General features: G+C 47.2%; 1 protein-coding gene across 1 annotated transcript in view; it reads right to left on the bottom strand.

Moving 5' to 3' along the window:
- RFX8 (regulatory factor X8) overlaps positions 1-25,956 on the bottom strand; it is a 72,665-nt gene extending 46,709 nt beyond the window's left edge. The window contains exons 1-4 of the mRNA XM_059942556.1: positions 25,808-25,956; positions 18,651-18,774; positions 10,036-10,097; positions 8,719-8,805 (exon numbers count right to left, since the gene is read on the bottom strand). Coding sequence (XP_059798539.1) covers positions 8,719-8,805; positions 10,036-10,097; positions 18,651-18,774; positions 25,808-25,881 — 347 coding nt within the window. The 5' untranslated portion in view covers positions 25,882-25,956. The remainder of the gene's footprint in view (positions 1-8,718; positions 8,806-10,035; positions 10,098-18,650; positions 18,775-25,807) is intronic.
- Positions 25,957-26,291: the final 335 nt, after the last annotated feature.

Below are 26,291 nucleotides of genomic sequence, written 5' to 3'. Positions count from 1 at the left end.
TACCCTGGAGATGATTCAATGGCCCATGAGGAAAGGGCTCTGAAAGCTGGAAAGAAGATGGTGCACCGCCTGGGAGTACAGGACTGCAGAAGCAACCAGGTGACGAGTTCGCTGTTTCGTTTTGATCGCCCATGTGTATCTGGACTGCACACAGGAGGGACCTGGGACCCAGAACTGTCAACAGGCACAGACCCGAATCCCAAGAGGACCAGGAGAGGGAAGCCTGACAGAGACAGCAGGAGCTGGCCACCCCAAATGCCCACAGCGGCAGCTCTGAAGTGCTGGTGGGCTGAGCACCCCCTACCAGCCCCGGGACGCCGATGCAGGGACAGTGCTGAAGCCCCTCGCCAGTGCAGCGCCCACTCCACACTTGGAGCTCAGCAGGGCAGGTGGTCTCCCACAGGGGTAATACCAGCAGAGACTGGGGTCTCCCTGCCCTACACCAGGTGGCATAAGGGGATGAAGGCCCAGCACTCTGGCTCTCCCAGCTCCCCAGAGAAGGTGGCCCATGGAGGTGGGTTCAGCCCCTGCAGGTGGCCCAGTAAGTAACTGATCACAAGCCCCAGCAGTGCCAGAAGAGTGAAACAGATCAGAACAGCATGATCAGAAAACTAAACTGTCACTGGAACTACAGCCCACAAAAGTAGGCCAGATCCTATATGCTAAGCCCAAATCGGGTGACTGCCTGCTAAAGGAGAAGATTTAAACAGGGTCAAGTCTCCTAACATAACCCAAATGCCCAGGATACGATAGAAAATCACCCCTAAAATACAAAGATCAGTGGAACAGAATAGAGAGCCCAGAAATAAACCCACACATATATGGTCAATTAACTTACGACAAAGGACCTAAGAATATACAATGGGGAAAGGACAGTCTCTTCAATAAATGGCGCCGGGAAGACTGGACAGACACATGCAAAAGAATGAATCTAGACCACTCTCTCACACCATACACAAAATTAACTCAAAATGAATTAAAGAGCTGAATGTAAGACCTGAGTCTAGAAGAACTTCTAGAAGCAAACATAGGTGGTAAGCTCCTTGACATAGATCCTGGTGATGATTTTTTTGAAATCTGACCCCAAAAGTAAAAGCAACAAAAGCAAAAACAAAGAAGTGGGATTACATCAAACTGAAAACCTTGTGCACAGTAAAGGAAACCATCAACAAAGTGAAAAGTCAACCTATGGAATTGGAGAAAATATTTGCAAATCATATCTCTGATAAGGGGTTAATATCCAAAATATAAAGAGCTCATACAATTCAATAGCAAACACCAAACAATCCAATTAAAAATGGGCAGAATATCTGAACAGACATTTTTGCAACAAAGACATGCAGATGGCCGAGAAGTACATGAAAAGATGCTCAACAACACTAATCATCAGGGAAACGCAAATCAAAACCAAAATGAGATCTCACCTCACACCTGTTAGAATGGCTGTCATCAAGAAGACAGGAGAGAACAAGTGCTGGAGAGGGTGTGGGGAAAAGGGAGCCCTTGTGCACTGCTGGTGGGAATGTAAAAACACCATTTGGTCCACCAATCCCACTCCTGGGGATTTATCTGAAGAAAACAAAAGCACTAACTTGAAAAGATACATGTACCTCCATGATCACTGCAGCATTATTTACACCAGCCGAGATATGAAAACGACCTACGTGTCCACTGACAGGTGAACGAATAAAGCAATTATGGTCTATATACACAGTGGAATAATATTCAGCCATAAAAAAGAATGACATCTTGCCATTTGGGACAACATGGATGGACCTTGAGGGCAGTACGCTAAGTGAAATAAGCCAGACAGAAAAAGACAAATATTGTATGATCTCACTTACACGTGGAATCTAAAAAGAAAAAGCAAAGCAAAAACCAAGCTCATAGATACAGTGGCTGCCAGGGATGGAGGGGCTGGTGGTGCTGGAGGGTGGGCAAAAGGGGTGAAGGGAGACAAAAGGTACAAACTTCCAGGTGTAAAATAAGTAAGTCCTGGGAACGTTACGTATAGCATGATGATTACAGTTACTAATATTGTGTCATATATTTGAAAATTGCTAACAGAGTAGATCTTAAAAGTTATCATGACCAGAAAAAATTCTGTAACTATGTATGGTGACAGATGATAATTCGACTTACTGTGGTGATCATTTTGCAATATACACAAATATCCAATCATTATGTTGTACACCTGAAGCTAATATTATGTTGAATATCAATTATACCTCAATGACAAAAGAAAGAAAGGAAGGAAGGAAGGAAGGAGGGAAGGGAGGGAGGGAGGAAGGAAACCACCCATAATACTAAGAGTTGGGTAAATCACAATTTGCATCAGAGAAGACAATCTACTGACGCTAACACTGAGATGAACCAGATGTTGGAATTATGTGACAAAGATTTTCACACAGTCATTATAAAAGTGTTCCAAGTAATTATGAATTCTTTTGAAACAGATTAAAAAAATAGAAAACCTCTGCAAAGAAACAGAAGTTATACAACAGAACCAAATGGGAATGATAGAACCGAAAAACACAAGAGCCAAAATAAAAATAATATACATAACACTATGAAAAAATCATGCAGATATATTAAAATAAATACATCAAAGCCAAGGGCAATATGCTGAGGAGTCTTATTAAATGTTTACTATGTGCCAGGTACTGTTTTAAGCATTTTCCTTGTATTAATTCATTTAATCTTCACAACAGCCCTGCGACGTAGATATTAGTATCCTTGTTAATGGGTGAGGAATCTGAGACACAGAGAGGTCGAGTGACTTGCCTAAGATCACACAGCTTACTAGAGGTGGAGTCGGGGAGTCTGTCCTAGAGTCTCTGCTCCTGTCCACGTGTAGTATTGCTTGGTATTATGCTGCCTCTTTCAGAGAATGAAACGAATTCCAGCGAGTAGTCTCGGTGGGCATCTCTGCCAGGGCTGCTGCTAAGCCTCCTCACGGGCCCCTCCTCCTCCTCTTCCATCTCCTCCTACAGCCCAGAATTAGCACAGCTGCCAGAGGATCTCCACTTGACATGCCAATCAGCCTGCTTCACTCCCCAGCCTGAGTCTCCCCAGCGGCTCACATCACACTCGGAATAACATCCTGCCTCCTTCCCAAGACCTGTGGGCCCTGCCTGTGTTTTCAGATCCCCCTCCGCCCACTCTCCTGTTCATGCCAACCACCACCCTCAGACTTCCTCGCTCTTCTTTGCACTCATCCCTGCCCCAGGCCCTTTGCACTTGCTCTTTCCCCTCCCGGAATGCTTGTCCCCCAGATCTTCACTTGGCCACTTGCTTTTTTCACATTTCTGCTCCAAAGGCATCTTCCCAGGGAGGCCTCCCATGACTGCATTTTACTGTCTTCAGATCAATCTCACTATCGTTCCTTTTTGACTGTCTTTCTCCCCAACTAAAACTGACCAGAGGGGGAATTCCCTGGCAGTCCAGTGGTTAGGTCTCCACACTTCCACTGCAGGGGGCACGGGTTCGATCCCTCGTTGGGGAACTAAGATCTTGCATGCCACATGGCACGGCCAAAAAAAAAAAAAAAGCTGGGGCAAAAAAAATAATAATTAAAAAAATAAATAAACCTGACCAGCGGGAAGGCCTTGTTTATCTTGCTTACTGCTTCATCACCAGTGGCTAGAACAGGGCCTGACTTAGTGTAGGAACTTAAATATTTGCTGAATGAACAGATAAATGAATGGATGAGAGATATAGTTTTCATTACCTGGAAAGCAGAGAGATGAAGTTTTTATTTTCAGACCTAATTTTTAAAAGGTCACACAGGTCCTAATGTAAAAGATGTCGTATAATAAAATAGAAGACAGTTTCACCAGCATAGTTCAGAGATTAACAACTGTATTAACATTTATTATATTCTGCCTTCAAAATATACATTTTGTATTTCTTAAAACATGGCATCGGTAAGAAACTTACCCTTAAACCTTAATGCTTTTTAAGCTACAGTAATCTAGACAATATGGTACTGGCACAAAAACAGAAATATAGATCAATGGAAAGGATAGAGAGCCCAGAAATAAACCCACGCACCTATAGTCACCTAATCTATGACAAAGGAGGCAAGGATATACAATGGAGAAAAGACAGTCTCTTCAAAAAGTGGTGCTGGGAAAACTGGACAGCTACATGTAAAAGAATGAAATTAGAACACTCCCTAACACCATACACAAAAATAAACTCAAAATGGATTAGAGACCTAAATGTAAGACCGGACACTATAAAACTCTTAGAGGAGAACATAGGAAGAACACTCTTTGACATAAATCACAGCAAGATCCTTTTTGACCCACCTCCTAGAGTAATGGAAATGAAAACAAAAACAAACAAATGGGACCTAATGCAATGTAAAAGCTTTTGCAAAGCAAAGGAAGCTACAAACAAGACAAAAAGACAACCCTCAGAATGGGAGAAAATATTTGCAAACCAATCAACAGACAAAGGATTAATCTCCAAAATATATAAACAGCTCATGCAGCTCAGTATTAAAAAAACAAACAACCCAATCCAAAAATGGGCAGAAGACCTAAATAGGCGTTTCTCCAAAGAAGACATACAGATGGCCAAGAAGCACATGAAAAGCTGCTCAACATCACTAATTATTAGAGAAATGCAAATCAAAACTACAATGAGGTATCACCTCACACCAGTCAGAATGGCCGTCATCAGAAAATCTACAAACAACAAATGCTGGAGAGGGTGTGGAGAAAAGGGAACCCTCTTGCACTGTTGGTGGGAATGTAAATTGATACAGCCACTATGGAGAACAGTATGGAGGTTCCTTAAAAAACTTAAAATAGAATTACCATATGACCCAGCAATCCCACTACTGGGCATATATATACCCAGAGAAAACCATAATTCAAAAAGACACGTGCACCCCAATGTTCATTGCAGCACTATTTACAATAGCCAGGTCATGGAAACAACCTAGATGCCCATGGACAGATGAATAGATAAAGAAGATGTGGTACATATATACAATGGAATATTACTCAGCCATAAAAAGGAACGAAATTGGGTCATTTGTAGAGACGTGGATGGATCTAGAGACTGTCATACAGAGTGAAGTAAATCAGAAAGAGAAAAACAAATATCGTATATTAACGCATATATGTGGAACCTAGAAAAATGGTACAGATGAACCGGTTTGCAGGGCAGAAATTGAGACACAGATGTAGAGAACAAACGTATGGACACCAAGGGGGGAAAGAAGTGGGGGGGGGGGGGGGGTGTGATGAATTGGGCAATTGGGATTGACATATATACACTGATGTGTATAAAATTGATGACTAATAAGGACCTGCTGTATAAAAAAATAAATAAAATAAAATTCAAAAAAAAAACAACCTTAATGCTTTTAAAAAAAATCTCTTAATTGGCCAAGACTTTAGAGTTCATCTATTATCAGACACGTGTGGAGCACAGGACATTAAAAGCACCTGCTGCTGGGCTGATCTCCAGAATAAGCCAGTGTCATCCTTGCCCTGACCTTTGTCCCCTGAAGCCCTCCTCTTCCTCGATGAGGGTAAAGCCTATTTTTTCCCCACAAAGACCCGTTCCAGCCCCTTTCTCTGTGACATCAACGCAGAGGCCTCAGGACACTAATGGCCTCTCACCCGGGCCCAGTTCTTGCCCTGTTCGTAGTTTTCCTTGTGTGTGTGCACGTGGGCACATGCAGAGCTCTCCACACCGCCTGCTGGGTGCTCTGGGCAAACAAAGACACACACACGTCAGCAAGTGAGAGATCCCCTTTGCACAAGGAAAGGTCCGACCATGACTGAAACAAATCTCTCATCCTTCCGACTCCCTTCCCTAACTTCTCTATTTTCGCTGCTCTCATTTTTCCATCTTTGTGACGAAGGGCTGAATAAGAGATGTAAGAGGAGGAGCTGGTGGGAAGCAGGTAATTAGGACTCGACTTGAGGTTGAGTTCGAGGTTTCGGTGGGACGGGCTGGCCTGAGTCATCCCTGCCTCCGTCTGTGGACACAGGCTCAACCATCCGAAGACCCTGCCTTCGAAGGGTCCTGCAGCTCTGCCTCCTTTTTGGTCCAGGCGCTCATCAGAAAGACTGAGGACCATCTCCTGGCCGCTGTCACCCTCTCCTTCCAGTCTAGTCTCTTTAAACCTTAATTACAAGTTTTTCATTCTTCAACAGCTACTTCAGGGCCGACACTGTGTTTCCAGGCAACGTTGGGGATAAAACAAGCTCCATGGTTCCTGGCCTTGCAGAGGTTCCCATGATGACACCACCCTGTTTCCCAGAGGACGACTCCAAAGGCTTACAGACACCCCGCCCCCAGCATCGAATTCAAGTCCCTTCCCCAGGCCGGTGCTGCACCCCATCTCCGCATCCTGCACGGCAGGGAGCCTCTGCCGTCACACCTCTGTGTACGCTCGCCTCCCTCCCTGAGCCTGGACACCCTCTCCCTCCCGCCTCCCTCTCCACCCCTCAACGCTCTGTCCTTCACAGCTTCGTTCAAAGCACGCCTCTCTCCCGGGCCCCTCTGACCCCCTGGCCCAAGACGTGCGCTCTCCATCTCTTGAGTTCTCACGGGACCTTGTGTACACTTCCGACACCCGTCACGTTATACTTGGTATCAAGCGAAATGTACATTTAGTTCCTCTATGAAGCCGTCAGAGAGAAGGGTCCACGTCTTACCCATACTGGTGGTTCCCCATGGTTCCCCCTCGGCCGCTGCCTCACAACACAGGGTACCTTATACAAAAGGTGATCATATAATTCGCTATAGTTTCTCGTCCACACCAGAGCCCTTTGGAGAGTGAAAGGGGCCCCCTTATTCATTATGCTGGGCTAGAAGTAAAGGTAAAATTGACCCTGGCTACTTGGATACGTGCTCCTCTATTTATGCCACATGAAGGCTCCATGAACAATGTATGAATTAAGAGGAAACGCTGGCTGGGTCGACAGCCAGTGAGCGGCGTGGGGCAGTGGAGGAGGGGGTCTTCCCTAGAGCTGGGGCTGCTGAGGACAGTGTCCTGGAGCAGGTGGTCCCTGAGGTATGTCCCAGGGAAGGGACAGGATTCAGGAAGGTCCAATGAGACAGAGAGAAGAAGGAATGACATCATGCAAGGACAGGATGATGGGAGCAAAGGCAGAACCGCATTTGACATTTTCAGAGAAAAGTGAGCATGGCTGAAACCGGCAGTTTATATGGGGGAGAAATTGGCAACCGGGTTGGAAAGTGCAGTAGGAAGGATCTGGGGGGCGGACACCAGTCTGGGAGAGGGGGGTGCGTAGGCTTCGCGCAGGAGGTAAGGGCAAGCTCCTGCATGTTTCTGAGCAAGAAAGAGACAAAGAAAATGCAGAATAGTGGGGAGGTTAGTCTCACAGTTGTGTTTATTTACTTATTTTGAAATTTAGGGGTTTGTATTTATATTAATGAGTAGTGTTACAAAAACAGTTTTCACAGAATTCCTTAAGGTATTAAGGCCTCTTGATATGTTTCGGAATTCCTATTTCTCTTTTGTTAAATATCTCTTTTTGGTTTTGGTCGTGCTGGGTTCTCAGCCTTCACATGGATTAACATGAATATTTTACTATTAAGTACTATATTTGTTAAATTATATCTATTATAAGAATGTGGCCCATAGATACACGGAATTTCCCTTTAATTATTTAAGATAAAGAAGTTTTAAGTTTTGCCAAATCAAGATTATCAATTATTTTCTTACTCCTTCCATTTATTTATTTATTATTATACTTTTAATTTAATTTTTAAAATTAATTTTTACTGGAGTGTCATTGCTTTACTCACGGCTGTGTCTACAGAGAGGTGAGGCTGAGGAGAGGGAGGTCACGTGGGATCCACGGAAATAATCTTGACGTGAGATGACCAGGGCTTCAAGGAAACATCAGTAACCATGAAGAGTGGTCAGGAGACCCGAAAGGGAAGAATTAACAGGACTTGTGACCCGAGGGAGTCAGGGATGGCTTTCGGGTGACACTCTGCACGGGTTATATCTATTGGGATCACAGATGGAAATATGGACGTCAAGAGGCAGAGGTGGCCGGAGGGAGAGGATGAAGTTAAATTTCTGCATCCTCAGTGTGAGGTACCAGTGGGTCTTCTGGATGGAAACGTCCAGTAGACAGCCAGACAGAAAAGCCTAGGAGGTGGGAGAGACGAGGAGAAGCAGAAGTGATTTAGAAGGAGTCGTCATCCATGGACGGAGAGACAGTGGAAGACACAAAGGGATGAGGTGTCTTGGGGCCGAAGTGTGGGAAGAGCATCATGGATTATGAAGGGTTGGATCTCAGGGAGATGCATGCCCTGGGGGGGGGAGGGGAGAGAAAAGGAGACCAAGAAGGGCTCATTCTGGGGAAGGAACTGGATGATGCAGAGTCCTAAGGGCTAGAGGAAGTTTCGAGCAGGAAGTGGCTAATTCTGTCAAATTTGACAGAGGGATCGAGAAGGACAAAGACTTTGCACAAAACGGCTTTGGCCATTGAGATGAGGATGAAAATGAACAGTATCCGAGGAAGTGAACGCGATATGCATTTCTCTGGCCAACGATGTGGCCCGTGTCAGAGGCATGGTGATGTGATGTGTGCTTCCATCCTTAAGAAGGATGAATGGCACAACAGCCAAGTTAGGTTCAACCAAAGTACGAACGGTCCTAATATTGATCAGGCTGTGACCTATGACCAAAATACCTAAATGACAGGCACTAACCTGTGATACCTTTTTTCACCCATCAGGTAGCAGTACCGGGCATAGAAGAAAGAACTTTTCTTGATACAGATCCCGTCGTAATGATACCTGAAAAATAAAGGTTGTCTTCAAGATGATGTCAAACCACTGGCGTGCTTTAGAGAAGACACAGAACGGACTAGCCAAGGAAGACAGAGTTCTTCTCTGGGTTTCATCACTGACTCCATTTATTAGGAAAAGCTAATCAGTCATGCGGCCTGACCAAGCTCTGTTAGGTGGACAATTTCATACTAATTTCACATGCATCAACTTTGAAACGGGCTTGCAGATGTTCTCCTCTGCTTTCCCGACTTACGACACTCGAATCTTAGAGAGATGCCACAGGGAAAGCCTCCGGTTGCCTCCGCCATTGACTTTCTCAAAGGGAGGTGGACCGATGCCAGCGTCCCCTCTGTTGAGTGGACTCGGGTTCTCAGACCCCCAGTAGGAAGGCTGGTTCCTCCTCTGCTGAGCCGGGGAAAGGCAGCAGCTCGTACGGGCTCCTAGCAGCCCCTCAAAATTTTTTCAAATTAACTGTTGCCCAGTGTTTAGCTTGGCAAACTCTCCGTGCTTTCCACTCCTTCAAGGGCGGCAGGCTCCTTCCCTAGTTTGGCTTCCACCCCTTCTTACTGATTTCCTGATCTCACTGATTTCTCCTGATTTTTCTTGATTTAAAACAAACAACAAATAACAATGATAACTGAGTGACAATTGTAACAGGATGCACCCGATAACACTGGAATTTCCTTTCAAGTTAAAAATATCGCCCGGGTACCTTCTGTCTCCTGAATAGAATTCAAATATGCGAATTAGATGAAGGCTTAGAAATTTTAGTTCAAGGAGTAATTAAAACAGTTTTATTGTTCTAGGGATACAGTTACTTAATTATTTCAACAATTAGACATTTACATGTCTAAACGTTGGAAGTGTCAGAAACAGAAAAATACACTGTGACTTTTGTATTTTAACAAAATCTCTCAAGAAGATAAGAGACTCATATTTGGTCCTGGCATCACCTGAATTATATCAGGCACTGGGAATTTCATATAATTATAGGAACTCTTTGGTAAGAGCTGATATTTATCGTTTGTTTAGTTTTGCATTTCTTTGGTCACCCATTTTGTGGTTTTTCAAAATGTGTGTTTTTAACATTTAAAATAAAACAAACTGCTTCTGATGATGGATGACTTTGTTTTTTGCTTCTTTTGTTTTTCGGTTTTCTATTATGCACATGTTAACTTTTAAGAAATAAGTGTTATTTAAAAAAATAATAAAATAAAACAAAAATGATCAACCTACCTGGCATTTCCTCTTGTGCCCAGCCTCCGGGTGCCAAGATCAGGGAAAACCAAGTGCACGAGCTAAAAGAATAAGCCGGATTTAAAGCTGCAATTTGAAAATTTAGAAATAGAACTTCCAGCTTCGTCTCTTACCACGTTTAAACTGTATTCCCTCTTTTCTGATCATTAAGAAAATATATGTAACTGAAATTTGGAAAAGTCAGACAAGTATAAAGAAGGAAACACAAAACTCAGAGGGATACTGCCATGTAAACCTCAATGTGGTCCATTCCCATCTTTTTTCCAAAGCCTCACTGCGTACATGGACTCTGTGGGTCTACAGAGGAAATACCTGCATCGCACAATTAGCACGTCTGCAGTTCTGCTTTCCACTTTCTTCCCTCCAACTTGTCCCATAAACACTTCCCCTTGTCATTAAAAATCCTCTGAAAACAGAGAAGTATCAATACTAACGCTGCAAAATAGTCCAGCATGCGAGTGTGCCATGAATTTTACCAGTTTCTTTTTTCCAATGTGATTGGCATTTTCACTTTTTTTATTATTCGTTTACCTAATTTTTTCATTTTAAAGGTTTTGTTAGCAAATGCTGTTAAATATTGAATAACAGAGCTACTTCTGACTCAACGTTTCATCTCTCTGTTATCTTATCTTTTTTTTTTTGGCCGTGCCATGCGGCATGCAGGATCTCAGTTCCCCGACCAGGGATCGAACCCCTGCCCCCTCCATTGGGAGCACAGAGTCTTAACCACTGGACCGCCAGGGAAGTCCCAAACCCCACCATCTTTCTGATGTACGTTTTGTTAGACAGCACTAATACGATGTCTATGACCAATTACATTTAAAAAAACCAGAAGTCTGTTTTTTTTTTTTTACAGGTTTACAGGTCGTTCACAGGTCCATGACAAGCATGGTATCCAAGTGGATGTCTGTTGAAAAGGGAAATCCTGGATTGTGGTAAAATTACAAAAATACAAAGCAGGAAGGCAGGATGTTCCAAGCTGTCGTGTAATGATTTCTGTGATTTTCTACAATTTGCTCCGGAGTCACTCAGCCTCCGTTTCTGCCTTCCTCCTATTTTTATTCTTAGCTTCCAAAAGCAGCAGGATTTGACAGTGTCTTGAAGCGTTTCTCTTGGCTGGTGCCAGGCCCCACCTCTTCCTCCAGGAAGCCGCCCAAGCCCAGGTGGGAAGGCACAAGTCAGGGACGGAGAGGCAGGTCTTGGCATATCGAGGTCACGAGGCCAAATCGAGGCTTCTTCAGGGAAGGAGAACCAGAACGTACGAGAAAATAAATGACAACAGGAGTTAAAAGAAAACGTCAGCCACGTCTAAAGGCAGAATTCGGAGCCAGAAGTTCCTACTTTCAACCACAGATTGACCATTTCATCTTCTCTTGAGAAAATCACTTAAACCCTTCCCTCTAGGTCTAGTTGTAAAATAATAGCTACCGAAAAGAATTATCCGCAAGCATGCAGCAGGCTCAGATTCAAGGCCCTGGCACATCATCTGGTGTTTTGGAGGGAGAAGCAGAAACAAATTCCTAGTTGCCTGGCAGGACAGTAATCCACACGTCTTATTTTACTGAGTATTTCCAACCCGACTATCCTGTGATTTCATTTTATAATCGGGAACACCACAGTTACAATTTAAAAAGCGACTGAGATGATCATTTCCAAAAGATGTAATAAGTAAAAAAAAAAAACTTATCTACCTAGTATATAGAGCTCACATTAATCAATAGGGAAAACACTAATACCCCAATAGAAAGTGATCGGATAATAATGTGCATACATGAAGGATACACATAACCAAAACACATGCCAAAGGACTCACCTTCCCTAACCATACAATAAATGCCAGTTGAAACAGCTAAGTGTAGTTCTTACCCAACAAATTCCCTAGGTCAAGGATATTATGGATTTGGGTAAGAATATCAAGAACTATCACGTGGGCTTGCAATTGTCTAGAATCTCTCTGAGGGAAATTACCAGATACAGATGGAGACTTATGTTAGTCAGAATAGAGAAAAATTATAAACATCATAAATTTCCAATAAGGAAAATGGTTAAATGAATTCTGGAACAACCAAAAAATTATTTCACAGCCATTCTACACCATGCATTTAGAAATATTTTAATGTGAAAATGTTTATGACATTCTAAGTGAAAATATGTTATGTACATAATTATAAAAGTTAACGGCCCTTGGTTGCTTCCTATGAGCCAGGACTGTCCAATTCTCTCTACGTATGTTTTTCTCATGAATTTCTTAAAAGCCTCTCATGAAGGAGGTACTATTATTAACATTATGAATATTCTCGTTTTACAGATGACGAAGTTGAGGCACAAAAAAGTTAAATAACTTGCCCAGGATTGTACACTAGTTAGTCTGATTCTAGGCTTAGGGTTACCTGTCTGTCTGTCCATCCACCTGTTTGACCATCCACATGTCCATCCATCCATCCACACATTGATCTTCCAATCCATCCATCCTTGTGGTGTCCACACAAGAGGCTGGGGCGTGAAGACAGAGGCAGGCAGCAAGGTGAACTGAGACACCCCCCTGCCAGGGGGGACTTGCACCTTCAGGCTTTCAGCTAAAATTTGGTTATAAAACTCTAAAAAGTCCTCGACTCAAATCGCCCACCATGAGATAGAGAGAGGACGACAAGGAGGATGTGTAAGGGGGTTTCTCGCAGCAAGACCACTCCCTGACCTATGAAGGGTGTGCAGGACGGGATGGTCCAGTCACCTGGGGCCCAGGGGAAGCGGGTTCACACATTTGCCTGAAGGGCTGATTCTGAGGCCCTTGCAGTCAGTGCCTGGCTTGGGCAGAGGACTCCGGACGGACGAGAGACGGCTGGCCAGCCAGTGGCCTTGGGGGGAAGGCAGAGGGGCACGCCTGCTGCCCTGGCTCAGCTCACCCACAGCCTGTTCAGGCCAAGAGTGGCTGAGAAGTTTCGACGGCCAGACGCTGGTCACCCGTGACAAAGAGCTGACAGCTGGGAGAGCCGGGACTCTGCCCAGCAAGGCCCCCCAGGATGGGCAGTCAGGCTTCGGAGCCATTCACCAAGGCCAGGGATGCATTCTAGAACATTCCCAAGGGCTTCCCTGCAGAAGCCAGCAAAGGCACCAGGAGACAAGGGTCTGTCCGGCCTCCCCAAGTGTGAAGCTGTGCAGTAGAAACTTCGCAGCCGCTTTTACCTTCCCCTCCCACGGGGTCCAACCAACACCCAGCAAGGTGGCAGGAAATGCGGGAGGGAGGAAGAGGAGACCCCCGCAACTAGTTCTCTGCTGGCGAGAAACCTCGCTGGAGGACTGCGGAAGCGATTCCACGTTAAACCCAGCTCAGAGTTCGGACGTTATATGGGGCTGGACATTCGAAGCGTCAGACGGATACTGTCTGGTAAACTAGAAGGACAATGGGGCTTTGTGTCACCCAAGGAGCTCTAGAGAGGTCAGGCTGCCCGCTCAGATGCTCCGTCAGGAGGGAGGAAGAACCACCGCGTGGGCAGGACCGAAGGGACGTGGGAAACAAACAGAGAGGCCTCTGTGACCACTCCCCGCTCCTGCTGGCGCGTGTATGTGAGTGTGCCGGGGGCCTGCAAATAAACCACACACGTGCTTGCATCTCTGGACAGTGAGGTTGTAGCCGGCATTTATCTTCTTCTTCTTTTATACCCTTCTCTCGAATTCCCACATTTTCTATAAAGGGAATGTGTTCTTTCATAATCAGAAAAACATCAGGAAATGTTACTTTAAAAAAAGGAAGCCAGCCTTTGGGAAATGTCCTCATCCACATAAGCCATCACTTGCACTGGGAGTGAGACGACCTGTCATGTAGCCGGGACTGCGGAGCAGAGCAAGAAACACCCCAACATCTGCACAGGAACTTGGTGTGGAGTCTGGAATCAACCCCAATCCCGGGGGGGGGAGGCAGGAAATGAGAAGTGGGTATTTTGCTGTTTCTCTTGTAAACAAGCTTTGGGATCACATCCTTTTCCCCTTCCTCTCCCTTCTCCACTGAGTCACAGATTCAGCAGCTCAGGGTCCCTTTCCAAGACCAGCACCACTGAACTGACTCATTCTTTGGGCAAATTCCCAACGAGAACTGAAAGCTAGGACCTCAGTGTCTTGGGGGATGGATTCGAAGGGAAGTAGGAAGATCAAAAATGCCAGACAAATGCCCATGGTCACGCACCGGAGGCTCTTTTTAACTCCTTTTTCGGAACACCCTGCGGTAGGACTGCCCTTGAGGGGAAACCACTTAGAAGAAAATCTGAGAGAGGTTTTGAAAAGGAGCCTTTGATTTCTTAAAAAAGGAAGTAGAGATCATCCAGAACCAAGACGTGTCAAGCTCAAGTCACCCCACTCCCATCTGATAAGGCTGCCAGATAAGGAAATGGCTTAGTGCCAGGATATCCAGACTAGCAAAGCCCTTGAGGAAGTGCCCCAATGTGCCTAGTGAAGAAAGGGCAAAGTGTGGGCTGAGTGATAAGACAGCCGGGGGAATTCCTGGCTGGTTGGAAAACCTTCCGGAGACACCCAGCGAGCTCCAGAGCCTAACACCTTGCACGTGTCCACGTTGCTTTTGATTTATTGAAGGAGGGATAGGAGACGTGCTATTCCCACGTGTGAGCTTCAGCAGGCTGAGACGACTGGATGACTATGAGTCTAGAAGATACGGCAGGTCAGCACTAAGAAGCTGCCAACTCGGAATAAGGGAACAGCCACTCTTGGGTTCCCACGGTCACGGGCATAATGACCACAGTCTGATAACAAGGACAACATATTGTATCTACATGGGGTGCTTTACAGTTTGTAAAGCAGTTTTGGGAGGGCTGGCTTACTTTTAATTCGTGTGAAAAAAATACAGAAGGGTTATTTTTTCTTTTTTTGGATCACAAGCTTAAATTGAAACCAGCGGAGTGGCACGGACACATGAAAGCCAACAGTAGCCCAAAAAGTTAAAAAAGAAAAATAAAAGCCCCGTCCTCTGAGCCCTCCTGAGACACTGGGCTGTACCCTTGGGGAACCTACCTTTGAAGAGAAACACCAATAAACTGAAGTCATAATGAAACAAGTAGTCAGGAAGTAAAAATTTGGGACCGAAGAGTATTCAGTGAAGAAGGGCAGACACAAAGGTTTAAACAATTGTTTCCAATATTTGAGCAGCTTCCGTATTAGAAGATTCTACTCCCTACTTTATGATTATCCAAAGTGCAGAGCTTCCACCAATGACTGTGTTTCAGGGGTGACGACTGTGGCTAGAGAAATGGGTCTAAAAATGTCAGTGTTTTGGAAACATCATTGGAATCTACAGAATTGCTGGTGGGAGGGCAACGGAAGCCATCATTTCAGAAAACGATCTGGTCCCATCCCCAGACGTCACAGTCACACAGCCCGTCAGCCTGCAAGTTCACCCCCGGACACACACGCCCAGGAGAACATCTCCACGTGCATAGCAGGAGATACACACGTGAATGTTCACGACAGCAAAATTGGGAAACAACCCAAATGCTCATCAAAGGAGAGAAGATGGGTAAACTGAACTACTACACAACAGTCAAATGAATGTAGAGGAATCCTGATATAATAATAAGTGGAACAAGTCCCAAAAGATGACATATAACATGACCTTCCATTTTAAAAAGTTAAGCCACAAAAATAAAAAAATGGGCTTTTAAAAGAAATACATTATATAAAATAAGTCAGACAGAGAAAGCCAAAGATGGTATGATCTTGCTTATATATGCAATGTAAAAAACAACAGTAAAACAAAAACAAAAACACCAATCTCACTGAAACAGAGAACAAATTGATGGTTGCCAGAGGTCGGGGATGGGGGTGGTCAAAACGGGTGAAGGGGGTCAAAGGTCAAAAAGAAGAAAACAACAAAAACAGAAAGACATACAAATGCACTAAAACTCTTTTTAAAAAGGCAAGATAACGATGAAGGGGTTGATGGTTCCCACCAGTGGGGAAGGCAGGGAGATGGGATACAGGGATCTGGCCATATGGTTCATACGGGGCGGTGGGTTCACGGATGCTTGTAACATTGCTAAAAAGAACAAAAGAACCAGAGGGAATCAGGCTGTGAGTGGATCAAAGGTAAGAGCGTGTCATGAACCAATTCCATTCTGTCCACTGAGGACCACTGAGAAAGAGGGAGCAAGAAGGAAGGGAGGAAAGATGGGAGGGAGAGGTTGAACTGGCATCTCTGCGGCCGTGAGCAGGCTTGCCCCCCAGGTCATTTCAGCCCCGGCCAGGTGGCCCCTGCAGGGGTCTGATCCTGCAGGCTGTGAGCTGTCCCCAGGCCCGCAAGGAGTCGGGTGGCTTTCCATCCGCCTGTGCTCTGCTTGCCAAGCATGGATCCTGGGGAGGGACCGTGTCTGCCCAGAGGAAGAGCAGCTTCCTCGTTGCAGAAACACGTTGCCCCCCTCCCAGCTCCGAGCCCCCATGGCTGTCTCTGCCCGGAGAGGGCATTTTGTTCTCATAAAAGCTCCCAGCCAGAGGTGCTTTTGAAGGGCTCTTGCATTGGATGTGGAGTTGGACCAGTGACCTCCAAGTTCTCTTGGAAGCCCAGGATAGTTTTGAGGGAATAGCAGGTGGAAAGAGGACTGACCCATAAAGAAGGAGACCAGATTTGCTGCCCAAGCATTGTAACTGGAGGTGGGACCCCCCACCGTAATCACTCCTGGTTTGTTCCTTGACTTCTAACGCTACCAGCCTCTGCTGATGGCTGTGACACAAGACAAGGCCTCAAGGATGCCAAGTGTTTCCTCCCACCCACCTGTCCTCCCTGTGGGCCTCTCTCGCCTGAAGACCATTACAGTGTGGGACCCTGGGGCAGGTGGACAGCAACACAGGAAGTCGTGAAGTGGTGGCAGAAGCTGGCTTCTGGGAAGGGGCCTGGAGCAGCCCAGCACGGAGAAGCAGTGGCCCAGTGGTTTACATACGGACACACCGGAGGGAGAGAGAGGAGATGCCTGGTGACGTAGAATCTAGTCACGGGCTGTCTCAGAGGGGACCCACCAGCCACATGTGGCCACTGAGCACTTGAAATGTGGCTGGTCCGAATTGAAATGGGCTGTACATGTAAAATGACGTGTCGGAGTTTTGAGATCCAGCACGAAGAAGAGAATGCAAAAAACAACGCATTCATTTTTAAATACTGATTCCATGTTGAACGATAGTATTTTGAATATTTTGGATTGAATTTAAAAGTTATAAAAAATTAATTTCACCTTAAAAAAACTTTTAAAATGAGGATCTAGAATATTTAAAATTGTATCTATGGCTCCTCTTACATTTTTATTGGGTAGTACTGGACTAAACTCTATGAGGCCCAGTCAAACTTCTTGCAGTTGGATGAAATGAGATATCCCTTAAAAAAAAATTCTCCTTTTAACTTGTTTTGAGTGGATGTCTGTCTATTCCTGAAAACCGAATTGAAAATAAATATGATGCAATATACGATTGAAAGTTATTATTGTTAATTTAATAACAATTAAGCCCCGTGATTCTATTAATTCTTTCCATCAACAAATCCTATTGGCTCTGTCTTCCAAATACACCCAGACTTTGACCCCTTCTCACGACATCCACTGCTGCGTCCCTGTCCGCCCCCTGCACACCTGGGCTCCTCCCACCTCCCTGAGTTGACCCCCTGGTTGTCTCTCCCTGGTCTCTGCCCTCCAGCCACTGCAGCCTCCTTCCTACTTGAGCCCCCTCCTGCCTCAGGGCCTTTGCGCTGGCTCTGTCTGCACTGCTCTTTGCTCATATAGCCCCATACTCACTGCCTCATCTTTTGGAAATCTGGACTCAAATGTTACTTCTCAGGGAGGCCTTCCCTGTTTGCCTTCCCTCCAATGACAAGTCCTCCCCCTAAAACACACACACAGTCACACACACACAGTCCTTTCCTCCTTCCACTCCATTTAGCATTTATACCACCTAACAGACTGTATATTTTACCTTCTTTATCTCCCTCAACTATAATATAATAAATGCAGTAAAGGCAGGAATTTTTCTCTGTTCTGTTCACTGTTGTACACTCAGCACCTAAAACAGTGCCGGCACATAGCAGCTGCTCAATAAATATCTGTTAGATGTGGAGGGTCTCAGATGGGCCATCCTTGTGCTAACGTTTGCTGTGTATTGCGTGGTCTAAACAAACCCCTGACAGAGTTCTTAACCTCCAGAGGAAACCTTTGAGAGCCCGTGAGTTCTCTAGGAACAACTGAATTGTGGGAAGCATAAGCTGTCTGACACCACAAAGTGGCTCTTTGAGCTTGTGGGGTCCTGAGCTGTGGCATTTCTATGCAGGGAATAATGGCCCAGCAAGCCTGGCTGAGAATTGGGGGTATCTGAGGCTGCCACAGCTGCATTCTCTTGGGTGAATGCCACCCCATCCTTGAACTTTCCTGGCCCCTCACTATGAAGTATGGACAAAGGACGGAATGGCTTTCAGATGGAGATGAGGATGTATGTTAGCCATCGGGCTGGTTCCCAGGGTGAAGCCATCAGACCCAAATAAATCCCAGCATTTCCTCATCATTAACCTGCATGCTTTTTTTACTCAGTGGACATGTATTTTTATCTTCACAACCTACCTTCCCAAACGTGGCTGGGTTGACTTGGTTCTGAGCATTTTGCCCACAGGTCTCCACATACATCTCATACATGAGGCAGTGAGGCACACTGTACCCTTCGCAGATGCAGAAGTTGTCAACCAACCTGGGGGCGGGGAGGAAGAAGAGCAGGAAGAGAAGGTTGGCATCAGTTTTTCTAGAGTGGGACACTTTGATAAGGGTCAGACACAAGCAAGGGACCCAACAAAATGAAATATGCTTACTTTATCGAATGCAAAGTCTCACCCATCAGCATCTGTAATGTGCTCAGCCCAGAGTTCAGAATATTGATTTAGACTATGGTGAGGTTTTGTTGTTGTTTTTAAATCTTTTTGGCATACAGGCATATTAAAAAGAAGCCCAAATTACTGGGCTCAGCAGACGCTGCTTCATGTAACTTCGTAAAGGTGGCAGCCAAGGTCTCTCACTGTGACGTAGAGATTTACTCGCTAAAACACAACACAATGCCCCCCACCCCTTGTAGAGTCGATCACCCCTGCAGGTGACAGCTGGAGCCCATGTGGCTTCCTAGGACCCGTGTGCCTGTGACCCAGGACAGGTGTGCACAACTCCTCCCCTTCCCCCCTCCCCCTGAAGCAGTCATTTGCACGACTGTTAAACCCGAGTGATTTAGGGCGGGCCACTACATTTTGATTCTTTAAATTGTAATGAGATGGAAGATGGAAGACACCAAGGGACAGAGAGGCAGGCCACCCTCCCTGCCCTTTACTTCCCGTTGGGTGCAGAGCTCGGTAGCGTTCACATGTGATCTGCAGCCCCCAGGCCCCTGCTCGGGGTGGGACCTTCAATGGCCCAAATGTTCCTGGGCCCCAGGGCAGGTGGGGTCCCCTGGCAATGAGGCTCACAGCCCAGAGTGCAGCCCCGAGGGGACAGCCAGGTGCCTGTTCCAGCAGCAGGTATGGGAGTGAGGGGGCAGGCAGTGCAGGCGACTGGGCTTAGAAGGTGTGGTCCACACTGACACCCAATCACAGCCTTCCCTTTTCTGGCCGGGGACAGACTGGCAGGTTTCTCCTCATTCTTTTCAAGAAATACACAAAGCAAGCCAGCGCAGTTTTTAAACACCGGAGAATTCTTTAGCAGGGAATTTACCAACAATGCATCTCCTCCTTTCTTACTGATGACCTACAGCTTATTTTCTGGGCTGAGGCAGGCTGAGGCCTACATTAACTTTCCTTGAGAGCAAGAGACCACAGTTGTTAACCCCATCTGCTTCCTGGAAGGAGGAAAAGTCAACATATGGTGGACGGCGGGGTGAGGGGAAGCTGTGGCCCTGTATTGGTTTCCTCAGGTAACCAATTACCATAGGCCAGGTGGCTGAAAGCAACAGAAACATACTCTGTCACAGTTCTGGAAGCTGAAAGTCCAAATCAAGGTGTCAGCTGGGTTGGTTCCTTCCAGAGGCGCTGAGGAAGCATGTGCTCCACGCTTTCCTCCTGGCTGCTGGTGGCTGCCAGAAGCCCTTGGCGTTCCTTGGCTTGTAGACACATCTCTCTAGTGCCCTCGCCTTCACCTGGCTGTCTCCTCGCCTCTTTTTTTTTTTTTTTTTTTTTTTTGGCTGTGTTGGGTCTTCGTTGCTGCGTGCGGGCTTTCTCTAGTTGCGGCGAGCGGGGGCTACTCTTCGTTGTGGTGCGCAGGCTTCTCATTTCGGTGGCTTCTCTTGTTGCGGAGCATGGGCTCTAGGCGAGCGGGCTCAGTAGTTGTGGCACGCGGGCTCAGTAGTTGTGGCTCACGGGCTCTAGAGCGCAGGCTCAGTAGTTGTGGCTAACGGGCTTAGTTGCTCCGCGGCATGTGGGATCTTCCCGGACCAGGGCTCAAACCCGTGTCCCCTGCATTGGCAGGCGGATTCTTAACCACTGCGCCACCAGGGAGGTCCCTCCTCATCTCTTCTTATAAGGACAACCATCACTGGATTTAGGGCCCACCTAATCCAGTGGGGCCTCCTCTTAACTGGTTCCATCTGCAAAGACCCTATTTGCAGGGTCACATTCTGATATTCCAGACAGACATGAATTTTGGGAGGGGACACCATTCAACCCAGTCCAAGCCCAAGGAGAGGATTTTCTGAGACTCTCCCATAGCATCAGGGTGGGAACCTGACACTTTGGACACCTCACAATGGATTAATTACAGCTGCTGGGGCACCAATTATTTGCTTCGCGGTTGAACACGGGGTAATGTCACTGGTGGTGTGTGGGGCAGTGGCAAATTCACTGATCCACAAGATACTGATATTTATTTTATGAAGACATTTGCTGACATATAAAAAACCTACATGGGCAGCGTCACAGGAAAACACTGGCTAAGTTTGGGGAGGGGCAGCAAAACGTGACCAACATTAAGTGCAAGCTCACTTTTGTTTATTCATAGCTACTTCCGATGTAGTCATGGAATGGTATTCTTAAAAAAGAAATGTGCAAAATACTTTCCAAAATGAGCTCGAGTGTAAACTTTTGCCAGTTGTTCTTCCTTGTCACTGAAATTCATGTGCTCTGGGCCTCTTGTCCTCCTATTTCAAAATGACACTGCTGAGTCTGACTGCCATCTGGGTAGACAATTAAGACCAAATTATACCATCAATGATATCCCACCAAGGTCCAGGACCAGAGTCTTTTCTCCGCCCACACTCAGAGAAAGGGCTGCCTCCTGGTGGTGAGCCCAGCGCCAATGCTTGGTACTTCTGCTGCTCCCGGAGATTCAGCCCAGGGCCTTTCATCTTCTCCCCAAAGTTCACAGCCAGATCTCACGGATGGCCCGTGGGAGGAGGCAGCACACACTAAGTGGACAAGTGGAAGGTCCCGTAAGAGCGTCTATGTTCAGATGGTGCCTTTACTTCAGCTCAAAGAGTACGTGCTTCCGCATTTAGTCTCCACGCCCAGAGGAACTTACGACCATGACTCTGACCCAGGGCTCCAAAGCTCACAGACCCAGGTGCAGGTTCTGACTCTGAGACGTCTCTTGGAGTTTTTGTGATGAGAATTCCAGGCATGGGATGTGGCTGGTACACTGGCTGGCACACGGCAGCTCTTACTGTTATCATTTTTACGTCCACCTCCAAAACCCTGAATGGAAGCGAGAAAGGCGTCCACGCTGGCGGACCAGCAGCACAGAAGCAGCTACTGCAGGTGAGGCTGACTCTGAACTCCACGTGGGGCCGCTGGGGGGCGGGATGAGCATATGCAGGCAGCAGGGCTGGCCAGGACTCCTGGCAGGTGAGACGGGCCAAGGCTTGCTTTCACACGGAGCCACCAATACGGTTTTTGGCGATACGTGATTGTAAAGCCTGTCCAAGTCTGGAGTCGATCGGATCACTCAGTTCCTTGCTTGGGTGCATAATCGCCTTCCCCAGGTCTCACCATCAGACGAAGCTGACAGCTAAGATCTTGAGAATCTCATGACGCTCTCCTCGTTTTGAGTGATGGGCAATCTGATCATTGGCAACTTCAGAGCATCCACACCGGGTCCTGCAGCTCTCACGTTTCTGAGGGCTCCTTTTCCTCATAAAGAAAAATGTGACACTGGGAGTGACCGTACCCTTTGATTCAGCCTGATCAAAGGCTATTACGAATTCTGTACCTTTCAAAGTAAATTTCCACCTCATGAACCTCAAGAGTCTGCAGAAATCTGAAAGCCGTATTTATATGCAGGAGACAGTTATTTAGTCTATAACCAGGCTCGGCGTGCGTAGGGTTTAGGTGACATTTAGATTTTTCGCCTGAGGTCTGAGCCAGGGGTCCCACCTGTCCGACCTGCTGGATGTGTACCCTCAGCCGAGGAAATCGGGTCACTTCACCCTTCTGTGCTCCTCAGAAGTCTGACCACTTCTCTCCCCATTTCTACGATCCTTCCTGCCCGTGAAACAGAAAACTTCTAGTACTTCGGTTTCCAGAGGCGGGACCTTTCTTGCTCCTTGTGGGACCTTTCTTTGCCCTTGGAGAACTTATCACAAGTTGGTGGCAGAGACACTGAAGTCTCTAAGGAACACTGGAAGCCCAAGCAGGACTGACTGGGAGATGAAACAACGAATATGCTAAAAACAGAGCGTTTCTTTCGCGCGACAACCATCAGCCCCTCCCTGGGCTTTCACTCGGAAGCCTGAGCTGTTTCTGGGCATCTGGACACCTCGCCCACCGGTACCCACCACCACTCTTCCAGGAAGCTGGTCTCCTTGGCCATCTTCTAACACCTTCCAGGACGCCAAGCTCTGTTACAAACGAAGGGCTCTGCTGTGTTTGGTTTTTAAAAAATTGTTCATGTTTTAATTCTGGCAAAATATATGTAACATAAAACGTACCATTTTTAAATGCAGAGTTCAGTGGCATTAAGTACCTTCTCACTGTTGTGCAACTGCTGGTGTATCACCATCCATCCAAAGAATTCTGGTTGTCTCGCAAAACTGAAACTCTGTACCGGCCAGAAACGCTACTCACTGTTCCCTCTCCCCCAGCCCCTGGCAACCACCATTTTCCTTTCTGTCTCTATGAAGTTGACTCCTCTTGGTGCCTCGTATAAGTGAAATCATATACTATTTGTCCTTTTGTGACTGGCTCATTTCATTTCGCTTAATGTCTTCAAGGTTCGTCCACGTTGCAGTCTGCATCAGAATTTCCTTCCTTTTTATATCTGAATAATAGTTCATTGTATGTACAGACCACATTTTGTTTATCCATTCATCTGCTGATGGACACTTGGATTACTTCCATCTTTGGCTATTGTGCATAACGCTGCTATGAACACGGGGATGCGAATATCTGTTCCAATGCTTGTTTTCAAGTCTTTGGGGCATATGCCCAGAGGGGGAATTGCTGGATCACATGGTGGTTCTATTTTCAATTTTTTGAGGAACCACTATCCTATTTTCCACAGTGGCTATACCAATTTACATTCCCACCAAGAGTGCACAAGGGTTCTAATTTCTTCACATCCTCACAAACACTCGTTATCCTCTATTTTTGTTTGTTTGATAAGGGCCATCCTAACCAGCGTGGAGTGGTTGCAGCTGCGTTTTTAATGCCAATGTTCAAACCACCAGCACCAATTGAGACAGGCTGGGACCTGGGACCCTTTACCAGAGTGCTTGCCCCGGACAAACGTCTCCCAGAGCATCAGAATACAAAGAAACTATTGACATAAGGGACTACACATAACTGCATGCACATGCAGTTGGGGCAAACTATGAACAAGAAGATACAAAAAGGCCAAAACCCAACTGCCACTTCTGAGGAGCTGGGAGCAAAAGCAGGGCCCTGCGCGTGATCCCTGCACACGGCACCACCAAGGGGTGGGCACACCACCTAAGCCCCCCCTCCCGGCCCGACAGCCTGTCCTCCACGGAGAGCAAGCAAGGGGACCTGTTACTGGTTTTCACTCCCTCTTGCTGTAGCACGAGTCCCAATAAAGCCTTACCTGAATTCCTCCTCTGGAGTCTTATCAACTTCTATTGATTAAAGAGTCCAAGGGCTTCCCTGGTGGCGCAGTGGTTGAGACTCTGCCTGCCAATGCAGGGGACACGGGTTCGAGCCCTGGTCCGGGAAGATCCCACATGCCGCGGAGCGACTGGGCCCGTGAGCCACAACTACTGAGCCTGCGCGTCTGGAGCCTGTGCTCCGCAACAAGAGAGGCCGCGACAGTGAGAGGCCCGCGCACCGCGATGAGGAGTGGCCCCCGCTCGCCGCAACTGGAGAAAGCCCTCGCGCAGAAACGAAGACCCAACGCAGCCATCAATAAATAAATAAAAATTAAAAAAAAAAAAAAAAGAGTCCAAGGACCCAGGTGGGTTGTACAGTGACCTGTCAAGCATCGCACCTCATAGATGGGATGCCTCCAGAACAGTCTTCCACGGGAATCTCTGCCCCTCCTCGCCTCCACGGCCCCGCCTCCCCCCACCTGAAGAGCATAGCCTGGCCCCCTGGGTCCGAGGCCTGCAGGGACAGGAGTTTGGGACACAGGACTTGAACACCATCCTAAGTGACTTAGGGCATCTGCTTTGTGGGCAGCTGGGACCCTGTCAGTTCACAAATGACCTGAGGAGAACATCTAGGTATCTTCTGAAACCCTAATCATTCTTTCGAGTCTCTGGACTTATTCAAGTCCTAGAAACTCTAATTTACTAAATGGTGACCTGCAACTTGAAGGTGCAGATAGGCTGAGGGGTCTAAGTGTGAAAGAAATAGAGTCCTGCTGTGCAACACTCTAAAAACACTGTGTGTGCTGTGGTTCTTTTTTTTTTTTTTTTTAATAGTTTTAGATTTAAAAATATTTATTCTTTTGATTTTTTTTCTCTTATGCAAGGGAAAATATATCAAAAATTTTCTTTTGGAGGAGAGGGGTGACCGTTTAGGCCTTTTTGGGGTTCTAATCACAAACACTCCCCTTCATTTTTCTATTTCACTCATTGAACTTTTTCAGAAAGTATTTCTTTCGTGAGAAATACTCCTTAAAACTTAAAAAACCAAGTAATCAGCTATCTACTAGTTATTCACCTTCTAAAACGAATGTTTTCGGACTGGTTTCAATTATTTTCCTATTTATGAAGCGCTACAAACCCATGAGTTCATCAGTCCCAAGGGCTGATGATATTTTTCTTTCCAGCTTTTTCTTCCTCTATTTAAATAGCCAGAAGTGAATTTCTCAAATGTGCAATGCATTGTTAGAGCTAAAAACTGCTTTGCTTTAAGTTAGGAAACATCCCATTCTGGATCGCCCACTGAGAGAAAACATTTCCTCTCCTGGCCTAGCCCTCCTGCTTTCCGATGTGTATGTAAACCCAGGCCCACCAACAAGCCCCCCGGTGGAGGGCTGGCTGGATTGCTTCCCACGGGAAGCGTGACCAACAGGGGAGGCCCCAGGGGGGAAACCCACACTGCCCCACCGTGTGTGCGTGTGTGTGCGTGTGTGTGCGTGCCCAGTCCCATCCCAGCCAGCATGAAGACGCGCTGGTCCTGCGTGTGAACGGCTGTCCTCTGAGCCTTTTACCAGGGCCCCGGGGGCGCAGGCGGTCGCCCCTGGCACTTGGTCCGAGGTCCTGGGGACAGCAGCCGAGAGAGCCACACTCCCCTTCCTCGCCCCACCCCCCCCCCCATCCGCCGGGGCGGTCCCGGTCCCGCCGCGGTGCCGCTCACCACTGGATGATGCCGCCGTGCAGGCCCCAGCCGCCAGCGCCGCCCGAGGCGGAGGCCGCCACGCCCTCGGCCATGGCTGGACCCGCCCGCGGCACCGAGGCGGCGAGCGGGCGGAGGCGCTGCACCGTCCGGCCGCCGCCGCTCCGGGGTGTTTACTTTAGAGCGGGGCGCGCGGGGGCGCGGGGCACCGGCGGGGAACGCGAGCGGGGCGGGGCAGCGCCACGTGGCGGCGTGGCGCGCGGGCTCGCAGCGGGGCGGGGGAGCTCGTTGGGGGCGGAGCTAGGGCGCGTGCGTGGGAGCCTGGGGGGCGCGCGGGCCTCGGGACGGCGTCGGGCCACGCCCTGCACCTGCTGTGAGGGTTTGGGAGGCGGCGTCCTCTCCTTCCCAGGATCTAAAGCTCGTAGGACAGAAACCCAAGTGCCGCTCTTCCCCTCCTTACAAGCACTCCAACAGGGAAACGACAAACAAAAACCAACGGACGCAC

The sequence above is a fragment of the Balaenoptera ricei genome, chromosome 13 (assembly GCF_028023285.1).
Source record: "Balaenoptera ricei isolate mBalRic1 chromosome 13, mBalRic1.hap2, whole genome shotgun sequence".
Taxonomy (NCBI): Eukaryota; Metazoa; Chordata; class Mammalia; order Artiodactyla; family Balaenopteridae; genus Balaenoptera; species Balaenoptera ricei.
This window is presented reverse-complemented; position numbering and strand designations above follow the sequence as displayed.